Source organism: Acartia tonsa, chromosome 2 (assembly GCF_053477335.1).
Source record: "Acartia tonsa isolate MP-2025a chromosome 2, ASM5347733v1, whole genome shotgun sequence".
NCBI lineage: Eukaryota > Metazoa > Arthropoda > Copepoda > Calanoida > Acartiidae > Acartia > Acartia tonsa.
This window is the reverse complement of record NC_137261.1, coordinates 51847036-51865519: the sequence shown is the minus strand read 5'-3', so window position 1 is coordinate 51865519 and position 18484 is coordinate 51847036. Positions and strand designations below refer to the sequence as shown.

The 18484-nt window shown below is 33.2% G+C and overlaps 2 protein-coding genes across 4 annotated transcripts in view; one reads left to right on the top strand and one right to left on the bottom strand.

Moving 5' to 3' along the window:
• Nucleotides 1-18484, top strand: part of Rpn13 (regulatory particle non-ATPase 13) — a 136956-nt gene that overhangs the window by 33240 nt on the left and 85232 nt on the right. The window lies entirely within an intron of this gene.
• LOC145312121 (uncharacterized) overlaps nt 1-18484 on the bottom strand; it is a 76986-nt gene that overhangs the window by 32704 nt on the left and 25798 nt on the right. Inside the window, exons 2-9 of one of the 2 annotated variants that reach the window (XM_080151265.1) lie at nt 18069-18388; nt 17093-17183; nt 15498-15723; nt 13907-13966; nt 12789-12828; nt 12290-12384; nt 7814-7864; nt 5464-5532 (exon numbers count right to left, since the gene is read on the bottom strand). In XM_080151265.1, the coding sequence (XP_080007391.1) occupies nt 5464-5532; nt 7814-7864; nt 12290-12384; nt 12789-12828; nt 13907-13966; nt 15498-15723; nt 17093-17183; nt 18069-18388 (952 nt within the window). The remainder of the gene's footprint in view (nt 1-5463; nt 5533-7813; nt 7865-12289; nt 12385-12788; nt 12829-13906; nt 13967-15497; nt 15724-17092; nt 17184-18068; nt 18389-18484) is intronic. The other variant, XM_080151266.1, reaches the window with a different exon arrangement.

Below are 18484 nucleotides of genomic sequence, written 5' to 3'. Positions count from 1 at the left end.
AATTGATGTACTCTTCCAATTATATCAACAAAATTATCCTTCCGACGCGAAATTTTTGTTTGAAATGAAGGACACCCATAGTTTGTACCAATTAATCAAGAATTTTATAGCGTTCCCCCCAAGTTTTTTATCCAACGAATTAGAGAATGTATTTTTGCAATTTTAGGGACTAGTATAATTTACAGTCCAATTTCAGAAACATTATTAAATCTTTGTCAGTTTTAGTATATTCTTCTTTCAACCAGACAATGACCGATAAATTAGCGTACATTCCTAATAATGATACACAAATTAATCTTTCTGTAGATTTTAATTAGTGGTTGAAACGTTTAAACATTCAACTTAATGAACCAACCAACCAAAATTTAATAAAAGTCTTAAAAGTTGTGAAGCCAACGAGTAAGTAAACGTTTTTATAAAACTTTGGGGACTATTGTAATAAACAGCCCAGTGTCCCCTCCCTCCCTGGCTATAAACAGTGGTTGAAAAATGTATTTAATGTATTTCTAATGGCTGAAAGTGCATTGGTAAATTACTCACTCGAGAATTTAATAATTTCATGATTAATTGTATTTTCATTAAGGGAAATATGCGTAGTTTAGACATAAATTAAAAATCAAATCAAATAGGTTTAAAAGATTTTATTTGTAGACAGTCTATTACTACTAAAAAAATACACAAGACCTCTTTTGTGTGTGTTTTATTCAGCCAAGCTTTTCCTGTACATCATTTGATCTTTTCTATTTTATACTCTTTACAGGCCTTTGTGTGCCGCTTACAGCGATGTAAAGGCATAACATGTACGTTCAGCCGTTTTGCAGTTGGCAGCTATATAGATTTATATATTTTTGGAAATAATCGATCCGAGAAGCATTTTACCGTGAACTATACCATATCCATTTTCTTTGATCAAAGGTTATTTTGCAGGAGGAAAAATTGCGATCATTAACTTATTAGTGCATTATCAAAGAAAAATTATTTGCATTCTTTTCATTTAATTAAATAGTTACCTTGTGGTAAGAAAATGTTTTGATAATTTCTGTAAAATTAAGAAAGGATGTTAGCATCCATAAGTAGCGAATCACAAAAAAATTATGAAATGGACAAAGTGTGTTATAGAGCAGATGTTTAGATGTCATAAGTAATAAAAGAAAGAGAGATGATATGCAAAGACTGAAAAAAAAACCCACAAAACCTTTTAAAAATAAGGTTTAGGTCTTTTGAAGCATGACCGACAAACATATTGACAAAAAATATATTGACTAGATGCGCATATGTCATGGGAATCCTCACTATATATCGTCAACAGCAGCCTAGAAAATGATATTTCCCCCATAGCGTTACAGACTGACAAAGTAAATGTACAGAGTAGCTTCGATAGTATAAAAGAACTTAAAGAAAATTTCAAAATATTGCAGTAGACATTCTAAATTCTAGAATTTACTGTTCTAAATCTTAAACTTAAAAATTAAACTAATTCTAAACATAAATGTATAAAACTGGAATACAAGTTTAAATTTCAGAAGTGTGTTATATTTAGACCTAAATCTGCTTATGTAAAATTTATGTGCTTTCACATAAAGTGGCTTTTCAGCACTGACAACCCCCCTCTTTATTTTTTTTTAATAAATTGAAAATAAGGAAGGGGTTGTTTTTCTCTATGCCTAACTCCTGCAAGGGGCACTAACCCTATGGGGCTACCCAGTACTCAATATAAACTAACTTGAGCTGACCCAAAATAATAAAACTACCCCAACCTCCCTTTTTCTTCAATTTATTTGAAATATGAGGGGGCGGGGTGGGGTTTTCAATACTCAACAAGGTACTTTGTGCTAAAGTGCAAAAATTTTAAATAAACAACGCTGTATTGAAATCGTGAGCTGAAATTGTTCTAAAGCTCCTAATACATGCCTACAGTGACAGATACCCAGTAGTCCAAGAATGTACGTAAATTTAAAAAGTACATGTGAAAAAAAACAAAGAAAATACTGCTTTTTGTGCATTATTTGCCAAATGGACCACTTTTCTGCAATACTCGAGAAGAGCTGTACAAAAACCGATCCTTTATTAACCTCTGTATAATATGAGAGCCTGAATTAACCCCTCATCCTACCTTATACATAGATTTGTATTTAAAATGAGTTTTCTTTCATGTGTGGAGTATCAAATAAATCTGTTACAGGAAGAAAGGAATGTGTAAATCAACTCGAATATATTATTGTCAGACACAATAATCTGTCCAAATTAAAAATGAAGTAGCAGGTTTCGTCATATTTTCACAGTAGTTTTTATCCTATTTCTAGCCCCTGCAGGGGGCTCTAACCATTAGAGGCCTATTTCCTAAACCTGCAGGACAACCATTAACATTTACCCAACCTAACCTATCAAAAGCCACTGTAAAATACGACGAAACACGCTACCTTTTTTTTCTTTCCATGATCCAAAAAAATTTCTTGGAGACAAAAACATTTGTTTACTAGCGGTTGCACCACTAGTATCTGAATAAAAGGAATAAAATTAGTCTAAAAATATTCCAAGACTTAAATCTAAAAAATGACGATTGAAACTTTTTGTGGAACAAGTTCATACACCAAGTTGCCTGGTTTGTACAACCCAATCATGATGTAATAAAAGTTCCAAAATATTTAACACCAACGAAAAATATTTTTGTTAAACTTTGAGTGAGAACTAGTAAAATTTTTATACCAATGTCCCCTTCCTCCCTGTTCAATCCTAAGGTAAAAATGACCATTCAACTTCACTATACCATTACTTCTGACTTGTATATTTTATTCCATATGCATCATAGATCTCCAGGGATAAGACAATGAACGAAGAATTAAAGTACATCCATAGGATGATGAATAGCATATCCATTTTGTAGGTTAAAATTATCGGTTAAAAAACACTGCTATTTTGCCCCAACCAAATAAGCTTTTTAAAAAGTACCCAGAGTTTTAAGCCAGTGACTGGGGAGACTGAGACTAAAACGTTTGTTACTATAACTATTTACAGTTCAGTGTCCCCTCCCTCCATAACATGAATATATACACTATTTCTGTATATGTTTGTATATACATATCCTACAACTCAAAACTATTTTACAAATTTCTCAAGATTTCAAAATGCATTGAGAAGAACAAAACGATTGCACATTGTAAATATATGAAAATTGAAAACATTCTCAAGCGTATCTTTTCTTTATGCTATAATAAACAACACAATATATAGAAAGATATAGTTTGAATATGAAATAAAAATGTATTTCAAGATTAAGGCATGAGACTCGACAAAGTGTCAATAGATCCATCTCTTTATAAGGGGTTTCCTTTCTCACTTCTCCTCTCATCTCTCCCTTTTATGTCAGCTCATTTTTTCTGCCACTTTGTCGAGTCTCTCAAGGCACTCAAGCAAAAAGGCCCAATTAATAAATTACAACACAATCAGACTGTCAGGCAGAAAAATAGCCTGAAACCATGCTAAGACTTAAAATTAAAAGTTTAAAACTCAGGACATGCATAAAGTTTCCCTTAAATGAAGAACTAAATTAGTACAATTGTTTGAGATATCTTGACGGACAACCATTGAAATAACCATGCTAGTTTATTCTTTAGGAATGTTAAATATTTTCCTATTATACAAAGTGAAAGGCTTTTTCATTTGTCCGTTAAGATCTAGCTAACCACGAAACCGATCAAGTTCTAACTTTACATAGGTCCCGGGATGTTTACGAATATTTTAATTTTAAATTTAAGTCTTAAGGTGGTTTTCGGCTATTTTTCTTCCACCTTCCAATACAAACCCCCCAATAGCAAAGAGTGCATTAATGGATTATAACATTATCAAATGTTATTCTGATATCAAAGTGTTTATAATATTTTAAACCATAGAACAAAATTTACAAATTTACAAACAAAAATATAGGGATTTCTAACGAAGAAATTAAAATTTTACTAAACTTTATTCCAAAGAAATTTTTTACAAAAAAAATAATTTTTAAACAAACAAAATTTTTTTTAAATTTCTGGTGAAAACCTACTTAAATGAATATAATAGAGACTGAATAGAACTGTAGAAACGGCAGGTACGAGACAACAATACAATCTTTTCAAAGGCGTAAATGTGTTCTTTATTCGTTTATAGAGACGAACACAAATATTTCAAAGGCGACAGGGAGGGAGAGGACATTGAGTTGCTAATTACACTAGTAACCAAAAATGTATAACCAATTTATCTTATTTGTTTGCTCAGAAACTATGGATACTTGAATGGTTTGTTCAAAACTGGTACTGTCCAAAATTTTCGACCAATAATTTTAATCTAAAGAAGGGGTAATCTTGTTTATTATAATTGGTGATGCATTTCAATTTAACGTCTATTGTCTTATCCCTTAAGATCCCTGAGACGAACAAAAATATTTGAAAAGCGAGCAGGGAAATACAATTTTTCTTTTTTATAAACAAATTTTCTTAGATTTTATTTGGTCTGAATTTGAATAGAAGGCTTGGATTTATTCAAAGTAAAGTCTTTTCAATATTTTTTTTTACTTTGAAATACAATCAATCAAGTAAAAAGCAGGCTACGCCCCTAGAGGCCTCCATAGGTACTTGAGGGATAGGGGGGGGAGTAAGTTAACCCTCCACGTACAATTCAAGCTTTACAAAGAAATAAAAAAAAATAATAAATGGACTTTTTTGTAGTGGTAATTTCTCTTTTTAGGAAGGAGTAACCCTCCCACAAAATTGTTCTTTTTTAATTCCTTCACATATAATAGGATTCAAAGAAAAGGAGAACCATATAGGTTCTGCGGTTTCGAACACACAGACCCACAAACAGACACACATCCAAATACTTTTTTTCTAGAGATTTATATTAAAACTTTGAAGAATCTTACTTTTACTTTTATTGCATTCTTTCTCATTTTGTTACATAAAGTTCTTTTCATGTTTTTAAAGCGAGGCTTTTTTTATAGTTTGAGTCTTTTGTACGTCCTTCCGTCCATTCGTCTTTCCTTCTATAACTTAGCGGCAATTTGGTCAAATAATAATTATCCTCTCGATTTCAAACTTTGCATGATGATTACTGTAATAGCTATTTACGAATTATAAAGCGTAGCAACTCTATAATAGTCACCAGCAAATTCGTAAGTCAATATAAAATATGTTTTAACTTTTTTGTCAACAATAATTATCTTAGTCATCCGATTTTGGAACAACGACTCCAAGGACAACAAAGTACAATATTTTAAGCAATGCATCTATATAATCCTATATAATATAAGTCCTGAAAAAGTTGCATGTCCTTAAAAAGTATTTAAGCAATTTTGCAAATTCTTATACAATTTTGTTTAGACATGTGAATAAATATTCTGCTTATCAAGTTTCTGTCCTTTTGTTTTTGTCCTAACGTTTCATAGCTTCGCTTTTATATATGTTGACATCCTTGTTTGTTTGAAAAATTTACCTTAGAATCCAGTCTGGACTGGTGGGCAGGTGGACAGCCTCAAATCTCAGGTCAGAAGTGTAAGTATACCTAGAATTAAAAATAGAGATTTATTTGCAGGATATGTAATAGTCATTTAGTATTTGGTATTAAAGGCAACTTTACGATTAAAATCAGTTTTGCTAGCCCCGAGGGACTGAAGGTCTAGACTAACGAAACTGGTATGAGTTTTATGGTTTTTATTTTAATATTGGTGGACAATTATCTGTAATAATATACAATGCATGTTTTTTTCCGTATGGCTGAGAACCGGTTCTAATCCAGTGGATATTGATCGGTTTCGATGGAAATATTATAGTTTCAATACCATAAAGTGGAGCTCTGTCCGTACGTTACAGATAGCTCTTATTGTTTATTCAGGCATGTTGGAATTGTCCATATTAATTTTATCTTATCATGGTGATTCCTGTAACAGTAATGTACAATTTAGAAAGCATACAAACATTACAAGAAAGCCATTTTAAACATGAATCTTTTCAGCTTTTTCGATTTTGTTATATGATGTAATTCTCTTCACTTTGGAGTATTGATTATTTAGACGATTAGGCAAACTGTTTTAAGCTTAACTTCTCTATAACCAATTAAAGTAAGTTTGTGATGTGAAATTTTCGTTCACACTTCTAAATGATATGTTTTTTTTTTATAGATTATCTCGAAACCGATTAATATCCGCTGAATTAGAAACGGTCCTAAGCCATACTGAAAAACCATGTATCGTGCATTCGGCATCTCGGAGCTAACAAAACTAGTTTTGAAAAAAAAATGAAAAAATTATGCCCTTACGTTCCAAGATCGGTAAAATGTTTCAACCAATGAGATATCTTGAATGTTACGTATGTATTATCTTATTGGCTGATTTAGACAATACGTCTCATTGTTATCTCTATTCACACGTCATAATTTGTGTAGATTTAATAAAATTCTTATTTCTTCATTTGGAAACAGCGTATTGTGTCCAATAAAAAATGATGTCATAAAATGCAAATTACCATTGGTCATGGTCATTTGTATTGTATGACGTCATTCTTTGTTGGACACTATACGCTGTTTCCTTCATTTGTATAAAATAATTATATGAGACTGACAATGCACTTGGGTAATTAGTAATTAATTATAGGGCGGTAGAGGACTTTAGAATAAATATAAAAATGTTACCCAAAGTTTTAAAAAACACGGGCTCTTATTAATTAGTTTAAAAACATTGGGTACTATATTAAATTTTTTTAATAAAACTTGATCTATTGTTAATATACAGAATTGAGTAAATTTGTTTGTTTTTTATTGGGGGTGTAACCCATGTATTGTCCATTGTCTTATCCCATATAAGATCACTGAATTGAGTCCAGGAATCTTACAGGATAAGGCAATGAAAGATAGTGTTATACATCCCCAATGATGATAAACAAGATTCACCCTTCTGTAGATTAAAATTATTTGTTAACACGTTTGGACACTTCCAGTTATGAATTAACCAATAAAAATTTCTTTAAAGTACACAAAGTTTTAAATGAGAAAAAGTGGTATCAACAGTAAAATAAAATCAACAGCCTAATGTTATCTCCCTCCCTGATTAAGTCTAGTAAAGAAAATGTAGGTCCAAAACACATTGTTCATAAAAAAATAAGAATTGTTATTGGTAGTAGAAAAGTTATTCATTGAAATATACATCAAAACAGTATTCGTATTCTTTCATAAATCCTAAAAATTAAGAGGGGGGGTTAATGCATCCATCTTGTAATCAATGATTAATTGGCACTTAGAATTCGTTACGAAACTTGGCATGCGTAATCCTTGATTCTATTTTCCCTAAATTAAACAAAAAGTGGGAAAAGTAATGGCTAACGGCTGGCGGCTCAGCCGTTTAGCCATTTTTTGACTATTTTTAGGGCAAATCCGTCACGAAACCTATCTCCACATAATACTCTTTGCCGCTCCAAAACGTTTTCAAACGGTTCTAGCCAGTAGTTGTTGGTACTAGAAATTTAAAAAATAGTTTTTGGTATCATTTCACATTAATATTTAACTTTTGACCGATTTTTTCTAAAAATAGCCAACAAACGGCTAAACGGATGAGCTGTTAGCCGTTACTTTTTCAACTTTTTGTTCAATTCAGGGAAAATAGGCATACCAAGGATTACTCATGCCAAGTTTTGTAACGAAATTCGGATTCTAAGTGCCATTTAATCATTGATTACGAGATGGTTGCATTACCCCCCCCCCCCCTTTTTTTAAATGCATTTGTTAATATTCATTCCAATACCTCAGATCCTAAGCTTTATATAGAACACAATTTGAATGTTTATTTTATTACCTTCCAACAGCTAAGAGATGGACCTCACCATGCTTCAACCAGGATACGGTTCTAAAACAATTAATAGTTATGTATCCCATCGTATTATAGACAGCTTTCCTCTGATATTAAAATAAAAAAAATATAAGATTAAAACCGAGGGGCTGAAGTCCCGGGCTTGCAAAACTGATATAAATTTTTTATTTTATTTTAATATTCGTTTAAAATTGTCTGTAATGCGATAATAAATATGATTTTTCATTATGGCTTATCCAGCGAACAGTAATCGGTTTCAAAGCCATAAGAATATTTAAGATATCTGTAACAAACAAATCATCACACGTTCATTTTTAATTTCTGAACAAAAAACACTTTAAATTCTAATTCTGAGTAGCCCTATACCTACAGGGATTCCCAACTTTTATTAAACCTAACCAAACCTAAAATAAGATTTTAATTTGATTCAAACTAATGTTTTATCCGAACCTATTTTTACAGGGAAGGTATCTTTCAACCAAATAATAAATATGCAGACATCTTACAAAAAAACTTATTGTTTTATAATAAGGTTTCTTTGTCTGTAGCTCAAGATTTCGTTCATGATTTTAGAAAAGCTTATATATATACATACGTCTTGGGATAGTTTTACGCTATTTTTTGCTGCACTTTAACCCGCGATCGTGGCGTATCCGCTCGTCGTCAGGGGCAACTCACTACCATGCACAGTTAGGACTTATCAGACAAAGTTCATGCAGTCAAAGGGTTGGTTGTCTGAGGGATGTTACTTAACCTAATATCCATGGGTGTTAGAGTATTGCATCCCATTACACGTGGATGATGCTCTGGATTCTCTAGATGATCACTTACGAGGTAATGGTAATGGTAATTTTTGCTGCACTTATATCTATAAATATAAAGCCCCTAGATGCTGGGGGCGTATCCACTAGTCATGATTATAAATCATGTGAAAAGTTTAAAATAAATAGAAAAGATAAATCCAATCTTTAAAAGATAAATATTCACTGAATGAAAATGTGTTCAATTTGTAAATCTAAAATGGAATGGTTGAGTATGATAAATACATCTGTTTACCCATATGTCAGGGAGGGAGGGGCCAATGAACTGTAAATTATGCTGTCACTCAAAGTTGACCTAAAACTTTTGTTTACTATTTTCAAAGCTTTGTTTTTGGTTCAAGTTATACCCAAACTACAACTGAATTCTACAGAAGGGGTAATTTTGTTGATAATATGAGTATGTTCATCAATTTATTGCCCAATGTCTCATCCCTTAAGATCCCTGAAGCATGTAGAGCAATTTTTGAAAATTCTCAATTCTTACATACTTCCTAAGAATATTGGGAAAGTTATTTTGGCCCAAACAGAGTTAAAAAACTTTAAACAATTATTATCTTATTCAAGCCTTAGTAGATTCCCTTAAAGTAATATGTGCCAAGAAGGTTATTATAGCGATGACTAGCTAATTTAAGGTTCGATTTTGTACTATCTCTGTACATACGAGTTTCAGACTTCTCAAACATTTGTTAAACTAGTATGGGCCATTTTTTTGATAAGATAATCATTACCCTATGCCTGGCTAAGAGTCACTGATTTCAGATTTACAAATATAAACTCAAGAGCTCTGGAAAACCCAGGAAGAAAGGGGTCATTGGACTGTAAATTGAACTGGTCCCCGAAGTTTAAAAAAAACATGATCTTTTATTTGTTGGCTTTCAAATTTTGGATGCTTTTATAAAACCTTTATCATGTTATACAATAATCTTAATTCTCAGAAGGTGTATATCAATTTATCATTATTTGTCTCATTCCATAGAAATATTGAGCTTAAATAGTCAAGTATATCAATAAAAAAACAGCCATATTTTTAACACAAACCATTGAATTTGCTTAGGGTTTGACATTTATAAGCACATGCAAATTCGTCTACAATATGAAGTAGTAGGATGTATGTCCGTATGAAGCTTAAGATCACCTGTATGGACAAAGGCCCCAGAGGCTAGAGGCGAAGTAACTAGTATATTCATGACAAAGTAAGGGATTTTAGTTTGATTTCAAACAAAAGAAATCACAAATGACTAAACTGAATAGGTTTGAGTTTTTTTTTTAACAGGAAACCTTTGTATAAATAGGTCTTTTGATGGTTTCAGGCTATAATTTAACACCAAGAAAAGAAATACCTCTGGTTAATAATTATGCAATGATACTGGTTGATTAAATTGGTGAATTTCATTAATGTTGAGAATCCCTGCAGTAATGCTTTATTTTATTTTATGCATGTTTTACATCCGTAGCAGACAGAATAATCCTTTAAATCTTCAGTAAAGCTCTTCTTAGCCCTTCTTTCTAACATAAATTGTACAGTTTTAATTAGGTAAAAAAAAGACTTGTGTGTCGTTGTGTCTGTAATGCTCTGGAAGACATCAAATTTATATTTAGAAAGTGGGATTATCTGCTAATTATTACAGATAAGTGAAATATCTTAATAAGATTTCCTTGTCCACTCTCTATAACTCACGTTGTATGTTCATATTTTTTTGGGATGTTTTTATCGTTTTGTATTAGTTAAATATTTTGAGTATCAAAAGATTTGATTTTTAACCTTCCAAAACAACTAAATTATATACGCTAACCAATCCTTCTTTAGGGGGTTACTTTAACCCCCCCCCCCCCCCCTCCCCCTCAGAGCTTAATATTTTTACGAAACTACCTTTTGCAAAATAAAATGCAGGCAAATTCTATTTGCAGATATTTTACACAGTTATTGATTGGTTAAGTTGATGACAGGCATTTAAGGGTTAGATTTTGTACTATAATTATAAGATTTTTCATGTCATGTTTCCAGAATATAGTTCATACCTGTTCCCTAGGAGATGTACCCTGCAGGTGAGCTGGGTATCCATATCAGTCATGGCTATCATGTTTCCAGAATATAGATCATACCTGTTCCTTAGGAGATGGACCCTGCAGGTGAGCTGGGTATCCATACCAGTATGGCTATCATGTTTCCAGAATATATTTCATACCTGTTCCCTAGGAGATGAACCCTGCAGGTTAGCTGGGTATCCATACCAGTCAGTGCTTTAATATTTCCAGAATATAGATCATACCTGTTCCCTAGGAGATGGACCCTGCAGGTTAGCTGGGTATCCATACCAGTCAGTGCTTTAAGATTTCCAGAATATAGATCATACCTGTTCCCTAGGAGATTGACCCTGCAGATAATCTGGGTATCCATACCAGTCAGGGCTGTCATGTTCCAAACTTCCAGAGTTATATAGTTCATACCTGTTCCCTAGGAGATGGAACCTGTAGGTGAGCTGGGTATCCATACCAGTCAGGGCTATCATGTTTCCAGAATATAGTTCATACCAGTTTCCTAGGAGATGATCCCTGCAGGTGAGCTTGGTATCCATGCCTGTCAGGGCTGTCATGTTTCCAGAATAGAGTTCATACCTGTTCCCTAGGAGATAAACCCTGCAGGTGAGCTGGGTATCCATGCCAGTCTGAGCTGTCACATTTCCAGAATAGAGTTCATACCTGTTACCTAAGAGATGGACCCTACAGGTCAGCTGGGTATCCATACCTGTCAGGGGTCTCATATTTCCAGAAAAGAGTTCATACCTGTTCCCTAGGAGATGGACCCTGCAGGTGAGCTGGGTATCCATACCAGTCAGGGCTGTCATGTCTCCAGAATATAGCTTATACCTGTTCCCTAGGAGATGGACCCTGCAGGTGAGCTGGGTATCCATACCAGTCAGGGCTGTCATGTTTCCAGGTTTCCGGAATAAAGTTCATACCTGTTCCCTAGGAGATGAACCTTGTAGGTGAGCTGGGTATCCATACCAGTCAGGGCTGTCATGTTTCCAGAATATAGTTCATACCTGTTCCCTAGGAGATGAACCCTGCAGGTGAGCTGGGTATCAATACCAGTCAGGGCTGTCATGTCTCCAGAATATAGCTCATACCTGTTCCCTAGGAGATGGACCCTGCAGGTGAGCTGGGTATCCATACCAGTCAGGGCTGTCATGTTTCCAGAATATAGTTCATACCTGTTCCCTAGGAGATGAACCCTGCAGGTGAGCTGGGTATCCATACCAGTCAGGGCTGTCATGTTTCCAGAATATAGATCATACCTGTTGCCTAGGAGATGAACCCTGCAGGTTAGTTGGGTATCCATACCAGTCAGGGCTGTCAAATTTCCAGAATATAGTTCATATCTGTTCCCTAGGAGATGAACCCTGCAGGTGAGGTGGGTATCCATACCAGTCAGGGCTTTAATATTTACAGAATATAGTTCATACCTGTTCCCTAGGAGATGAACCCTGCAGGTGAGCTGGGTATCCATACCAGTCAGGGCTGTAGAGCTGTCACATCTCCAGAATAAAGATCATACCTGTTCCCTAGGAGATGGACCCTTCAGGTTAGCTGGGTATCCATACCAGCCAGGGCTGTCATGTTTCCAGAATATAGTTCATACCTGTTCCCTAGGAGATGAACCCTGCAGGTTAGCTGGGTATCCATACCAGTCAGGGCTGTCACATTTCCAGAATACAGTTCGTCCACTCGCGGCATCTAAACATTGTTTTAATTACTAGTGGCTGCGCCCCTTTCATATAGAAACTCGGTATGCAAAAGGGTAAGAAAGGACAGAAATAAATGGTCTAAAATCATCATAAAATTAAGATAAAGTTTAATGAGGAGATGTGCTGAATCTGTGTTTTTATGTAAAGATCTTAAAGTATACGGAAATGAACTATGTATTCCCCTAATTACGATACACAAAATTTTTCCCCTCTGTTCGAATAGTTTGTATATTGAACGTTTGTGCATAATAAAAGTCCCCAAAGTGTTGAAACCCATGAACGTGAGATTGTGTTTATAAAATTTTGGGGACTCTTACAATTACAATACCCTCCTCAGAGTAACATATTCTAATAACTATCGAGTTACTTTGGTATTTAAAATAATCTTTATACCTGGCTTATTTCAGTTAATTCCTCATTGAAATCCTCTACTGTAAATTCAATAAATTATAAAATCATGAAAAGATTTTCAACCTGTCCCAGATTATTTTAATTTTGATTTCTTAGATTTTTAAAACATTTTTGATAATTTTTTCTTGTGGCTTAACATTAGGGATCTTAAGGGATAAGACAATGGACAACATATTAATGTAAATCCCCAGTATTTAAAATTATTGGTGGAAACTTAGGCGTCACTGTGAATTGTAGATAAAAGAAAATCTAATTTGTGATATTTTGACTTTAAAAACGCGTTTGACGAGCTATAATAAATGTAAAAAATATTTAAGCGTAACTTTTCTTTAATTTGCCTGGGTTGTTAATTTATATTAGTCCTGCGATTTTAAACTTTTCATTGTGATTCCTGTAAAAATTTATGTTATCTTAAACATGAATTTTTGGTGAAAAAGATAGGACACTGGTTGTTTGGATTTAACAAATTTATTTATAAAACTTTGAAGACTATTACAATTAAATGTTCAATATTCCCTTTTCCTGGACTTTACACACTTTATGTATGCAATAAACATTAAATAATAGAGTTTTCAAGATTGCTTGTTTTCTCTGGCAGGTATGGTTTGGTACATCTCTAATGCGAGAGGCATATCCAATCCACTAATGTAAACTTTATTGGAATACCTATTTTCTTATTTTTTTATTTTAATTAATCTTTCATTTACCTATATTGAGAAAATCAATAGTTTTTAACAATCTATGTATAAATTAAAATCTATACAATCCTGGCCCGCCTCAATGTGTGTCTGTGAATTGAAAAACTTGGCAGGGAGGGAGGGGACATTGAAAGAACACCCCCCCCCCCTCCCAAAAAAAAACACAAAAATCAGTTGAAATTATCAAAAAAAAATTTTAATTAATTCAGTTGTTGGTTACAGCTGTTACTAGTCCCAATGGTTTTAAGAACAAATTTTCTTATTCTTTGGGTACTTTTATTAAAATCAGTGTCAAAATATTTCCACTAATAATTTTATTCTAATTTTACATCAATTCATCTTCCATTGTCTTATCCCTTGAGATCCCTGAAAAAAAGTTGTAGTAAAATATTGAAAATTCCTTGTGAGAATTCCATGAGATTTGGCACAAGAGCTGAGATGTGTGACATCCGAGGGGGAACTAAACAACAATACAAAACGTCACCAACAAAATTCCGCCCAAAGATTATAAAGAAGAAGTTACACTTTTAAGATTTGCAGACAATATAGAAATATTTTTCCAGTATAAATTCGTATACATGATATATATACATATCATAACATAATATACGCTGATTAGAACTGTTACCAGCCATACTGAAAAAAAAACATGTATCGTATGGTATTGTAGACAACTTCCTATAAATATATAATAAAAATAACACCAGTTTTGTTAGCCTAGCCATTCGGCCCATCAGGTAAAACAAAACTTTTTTTAATCTATTATTTTTTATATAAATATCTGCAGAAAGCTGTCTATAATATGATACGATAAATAACTATTACATTATTGTCAAAATCAAAAAATTTAAATGAAGTAACATCGAATTAAGTTATTTATAATTTTAAATTGAAACCATAGTTGAACAAGATATTAAAAGGGATGAATTTACTTTATATATTTGATCAGTATTTTTAGCTTATTAGAATATATTTAGAATCTAAACGTAAAATACTGATGTATCTTTAGACGTAGGTCGTACATAGCTTCCATTAAGCGCGCATCCATGAATAAACTACTGTCTTTTTATATAACTTAGGTTCCGCATCAAACTTTTAATGCCAACACATATTTTATAAATGTAAAAAGTTGACGGAAACTTTAAAGTTTTAAATGCCAGATAATAAAGGGGGAAATTTGTATAAATATGCAGCTAAATATCTTTTCAAATATCTCAAGATATTTTACTGTTTTATATTCATAAATGTCATCAAAATCGACAATTTTTGCTTATAATAAATAGAAAAATATAGGATTAATTCTGTTTTGTTGTCTTTATGACCTCCAGGTTGAAATTTTTATTAAAGATAAATTTAAATTTTAGCCATTATTTTTATTAAATATTGTGTATTGTGAAAGTAAAACAAGCAATATTAGCTAGGTCCATAAGGAACAAGGATAAGAGCATGAATACCCTTCCCCTTTTCATGGTAAAATACTACTTCCCCATCCCTAAATTTTTGAAGAAAATCTAGCAGACGAAACAATAAAACATCAACTGGCTTTTTGTATGTCAATCATAAATAATAATGTAAATAAAATGAAAAGCGATATTTAACAAACAGCCGGTAGATGCAAGAATCAGCTGAATTTTATTTACAATAAAAATCCCCACTTTTTAGAAATTGAAGGATTAATCTTTTATGCACAAAATTTTTTTAATAAAAATTAGATTATATGTAATTTTTAATTAAAACATTACATATTTATATTTAATAACAAAATTTTATTTTTGATTCAAATATTATATTCTAATTATTAAAACTTTACATATTAATTTTGCAATCCTCCCATTTGAAATAGCAATAAAATTTAGCGCGGCAACAGCGCTGATCAGGCCCCTAGGCCCACTGCCTATTTTCGTCTTCTAGTTGCTTCGATTCCTCTCTTTTTTTTTCTCTATAGCTAGGTCGTTTAAAACTATTTAGGCGGAATTTTGTAGATGACTTTCCTGCAAATCTTTTCAAGATTCTGGGTCCAGATTTACTTGGATTCACACCTCCACCCCCTTCCAGCCTGTGGTGTCTGCCTCCCCTCCAGCCAACCACCCCTCGTTCCTCCATATCCCTTTTCCATCTGACGGCTGGTGGTGGAGTAGTACCCCTCCCCTCCCCCTGCTCCCTCCCGCCAGTAGTGGTGGTACCCTTGAGGGTGTCATGATCAGCCACAACCAAGCCTGTGATCACATCAAGTACATAAAATGATTATAAGGAGAAAATAGATATATTAACCTAGATGGTAAATCTTCAGACACAACAATCACTCCAACTTAATTTCTACCAGACTAAAATTTTTTTATGATTTTTAACCCTATTATTTCTCAATGTCTTTATTCTAAAAAAATCAATATTCTTACCTAATTATTAGGATTAAATGAACAAATAAATTCCAATTAGAATCAGAGTGTAAGGACTTTTTAACCTAGAATGTGGTAAGAATAATCCTACACTGTATTCTCATTGGCCCTTTTCGGTGATTGATAATTAAAACTTTCCAATTAAAAAGAAAAAAAATATTTTTGTAGTTAACATTTTTAAATGGCGAAGCTTTTCAACATTAGGCCTCTCCCTCCGCCCGTGACGGATAGCTCTAATGTTAGTTGGCTACAAAATCGTAGAAACTATATGATAAAAAATAGTCCGTACTTTCATTTTGAAAATAGGAATTTTTTCTTTTTAAAATGGAAAGTACTTTGGTGCTATCACACAAAGAACCCTCTTGAGCACTGATTACCTCCTTCCCCTTTAGGAAAAAAATAAAGATAGAGGGAGGGGTGGGTAGTTTTTCTAAAATCCATAAATATGGTAATGTTGTTCCAAATTTTCTGTTTACCATCAAAATATTGTGATAGAATGGAAAAAAGTTGAGAATTTTTTAAATGTATTCTGTACTTTTAGAAGCTAAGCTACTCTTTAATAAACTAGCGGCTGCGCTCCGAAAATAGCCTGAAGTCATCCAAAACTAATAAATATAAAAATAAAATAGCCCAATACCATCCAGACCTAGGTAAGGCGTTCATAAATTAAGAATTTAATCTGTTCAAGAGTTATCGAAATCCTAAACTTAAGACGAAAAAATCTTTACTACTTTATATAGCAGGATAAAATATTTTTTCGTATAATAATGGCAAGTAACAGGATGTTGTCGGTTTGTTTGTTTGTCTGTACCGAGGGATAACACTAATCGCTTATGGTTCTCCTTTACAGAATAACTAGGAAGGTCCTAATAAGGTGTATAACTATTTTGGGAGAGGGTACCACCACTCTCCCAAGAGAAAATAACAAATTTCACCTCAAAATAAAAAATTCTTATTTTTTCTCCTGCTGTTCAATATAGAGGGCTGAAGTTTTTTTTGTGTAGATTGTCTGTACCAATTAGCATTCGGTATATAAACTACTTGGTCCGTCGAAAAAGTTTCGGGATCTTTTGTTAAATCTATAGTCCCTTGGCTATTTTTTCTCGATTGTTCATATTTTTTGGTGCTTTGCTATTTAGGCATGTTGTCATCCTTGTTATTATGTAAAAAAATATGTTTTTGTACTATCCTGATGAAGAGTTTTTGTTTTGATAATCTTGTCTCTTCCATGTCATAAATGTTCTCTGGACAGAAACTTTTCCAGAGGATGTCACGGGTACAAGCTGAATAATACAAAAAAAATAATTAAATCTATATTTATCTGGGAGGGAGCAAACATTGGTCTATGAATTATAATGGTCCCCGAAGTTCTAAAAACAAACAGTCATCTATCTTTTTTACTTATGATTTTATTTTATATAGAAAGGGTAATTTTGTTTGTCTTAATTGTGTTGATTTAAAAAATTCGACACTGTTAGTTTGAATCAAGCAATCAAGATTCACAAGAACCCAAAGTTTTTTTTTACAGCTATTGAATGGTAAAAAAGTGTTTTTCAAAACTTTGGATACCTATACGAATTGTCCCCTTTTTCCCTGCATAAAAAAAACGTGAATAGTCCCTTTCGTGACATCGCACCTTAAGGGGCGATTTGTCGTAATTTTAAAATGGCTTTTTATAGGTTATTTAGGTTAGGTTAGGTTATATTGGGTTAGGTGATTGGCCCCGCAGGGGCTAAAAAGAGAAGAAAACCTACTGTGAAAATGCGAAGAATCGCCCCTTAAGGTGCGATGTCACGAAAGGGACTATACCCAAAAAAAACTTATAAAACACATAATCATTATATTTAGTTTGTATAAATATAAAATTTGGTTACATAAGCAAAACTAGTTTAGTAGGTTATATATATATTCTTAAATATTGGTGTAAATGCTAACCTTGGAGGGAGGGGACAATGGAATGTAAATTACACTGGTTTTCAAAGTTTTATAAACGTGTTATCTTATTCGATGAAAACTTTGGGTGCTTTGATTGAATAGTTCTTTAATAGTAATGTCCAAACTTTTCAACTAATAATTTATTCTATGAATTGAGTAATATTGTTCATATTTGGGATATATATCAATCTCGACTATTGTCTTATCACTTAGAATCCCTGTTTAAAAGTTACCTGTAATACTTGATCTGTCGCTCCCTGTTCCCTTTGTCCAGAAGCTGTCAATACCTGGAACCTGGAGCCACCCACAGATCTGTCACCTGCAGGCTGAGCTGCCCACCCAATATTATTTACATCCAAACTGGCAGCTCCAATATTTGTTGTTAGGTTGGTCTGGGGGATGGTGGTGAGGGGCTGCAGCTGTAGTGTTGGCTGGATGTTGTGGCTGTGCACAGCGTAATTGTTGTTGTCAAGCTTCAGGTTGTTGTTAATTGATGGTTGTGCTGATGCTGTGGTTGTGGGTCGATGTTGTGGCGACAACGTCCCAACTCCACCTAAAACAAAATAGTTTGAAATATTCCATTCACCCCAGAGAGGGAGAGGACATTGAACTGTAAATAAAACTTTTAATAACTTCGATATCTTATTTA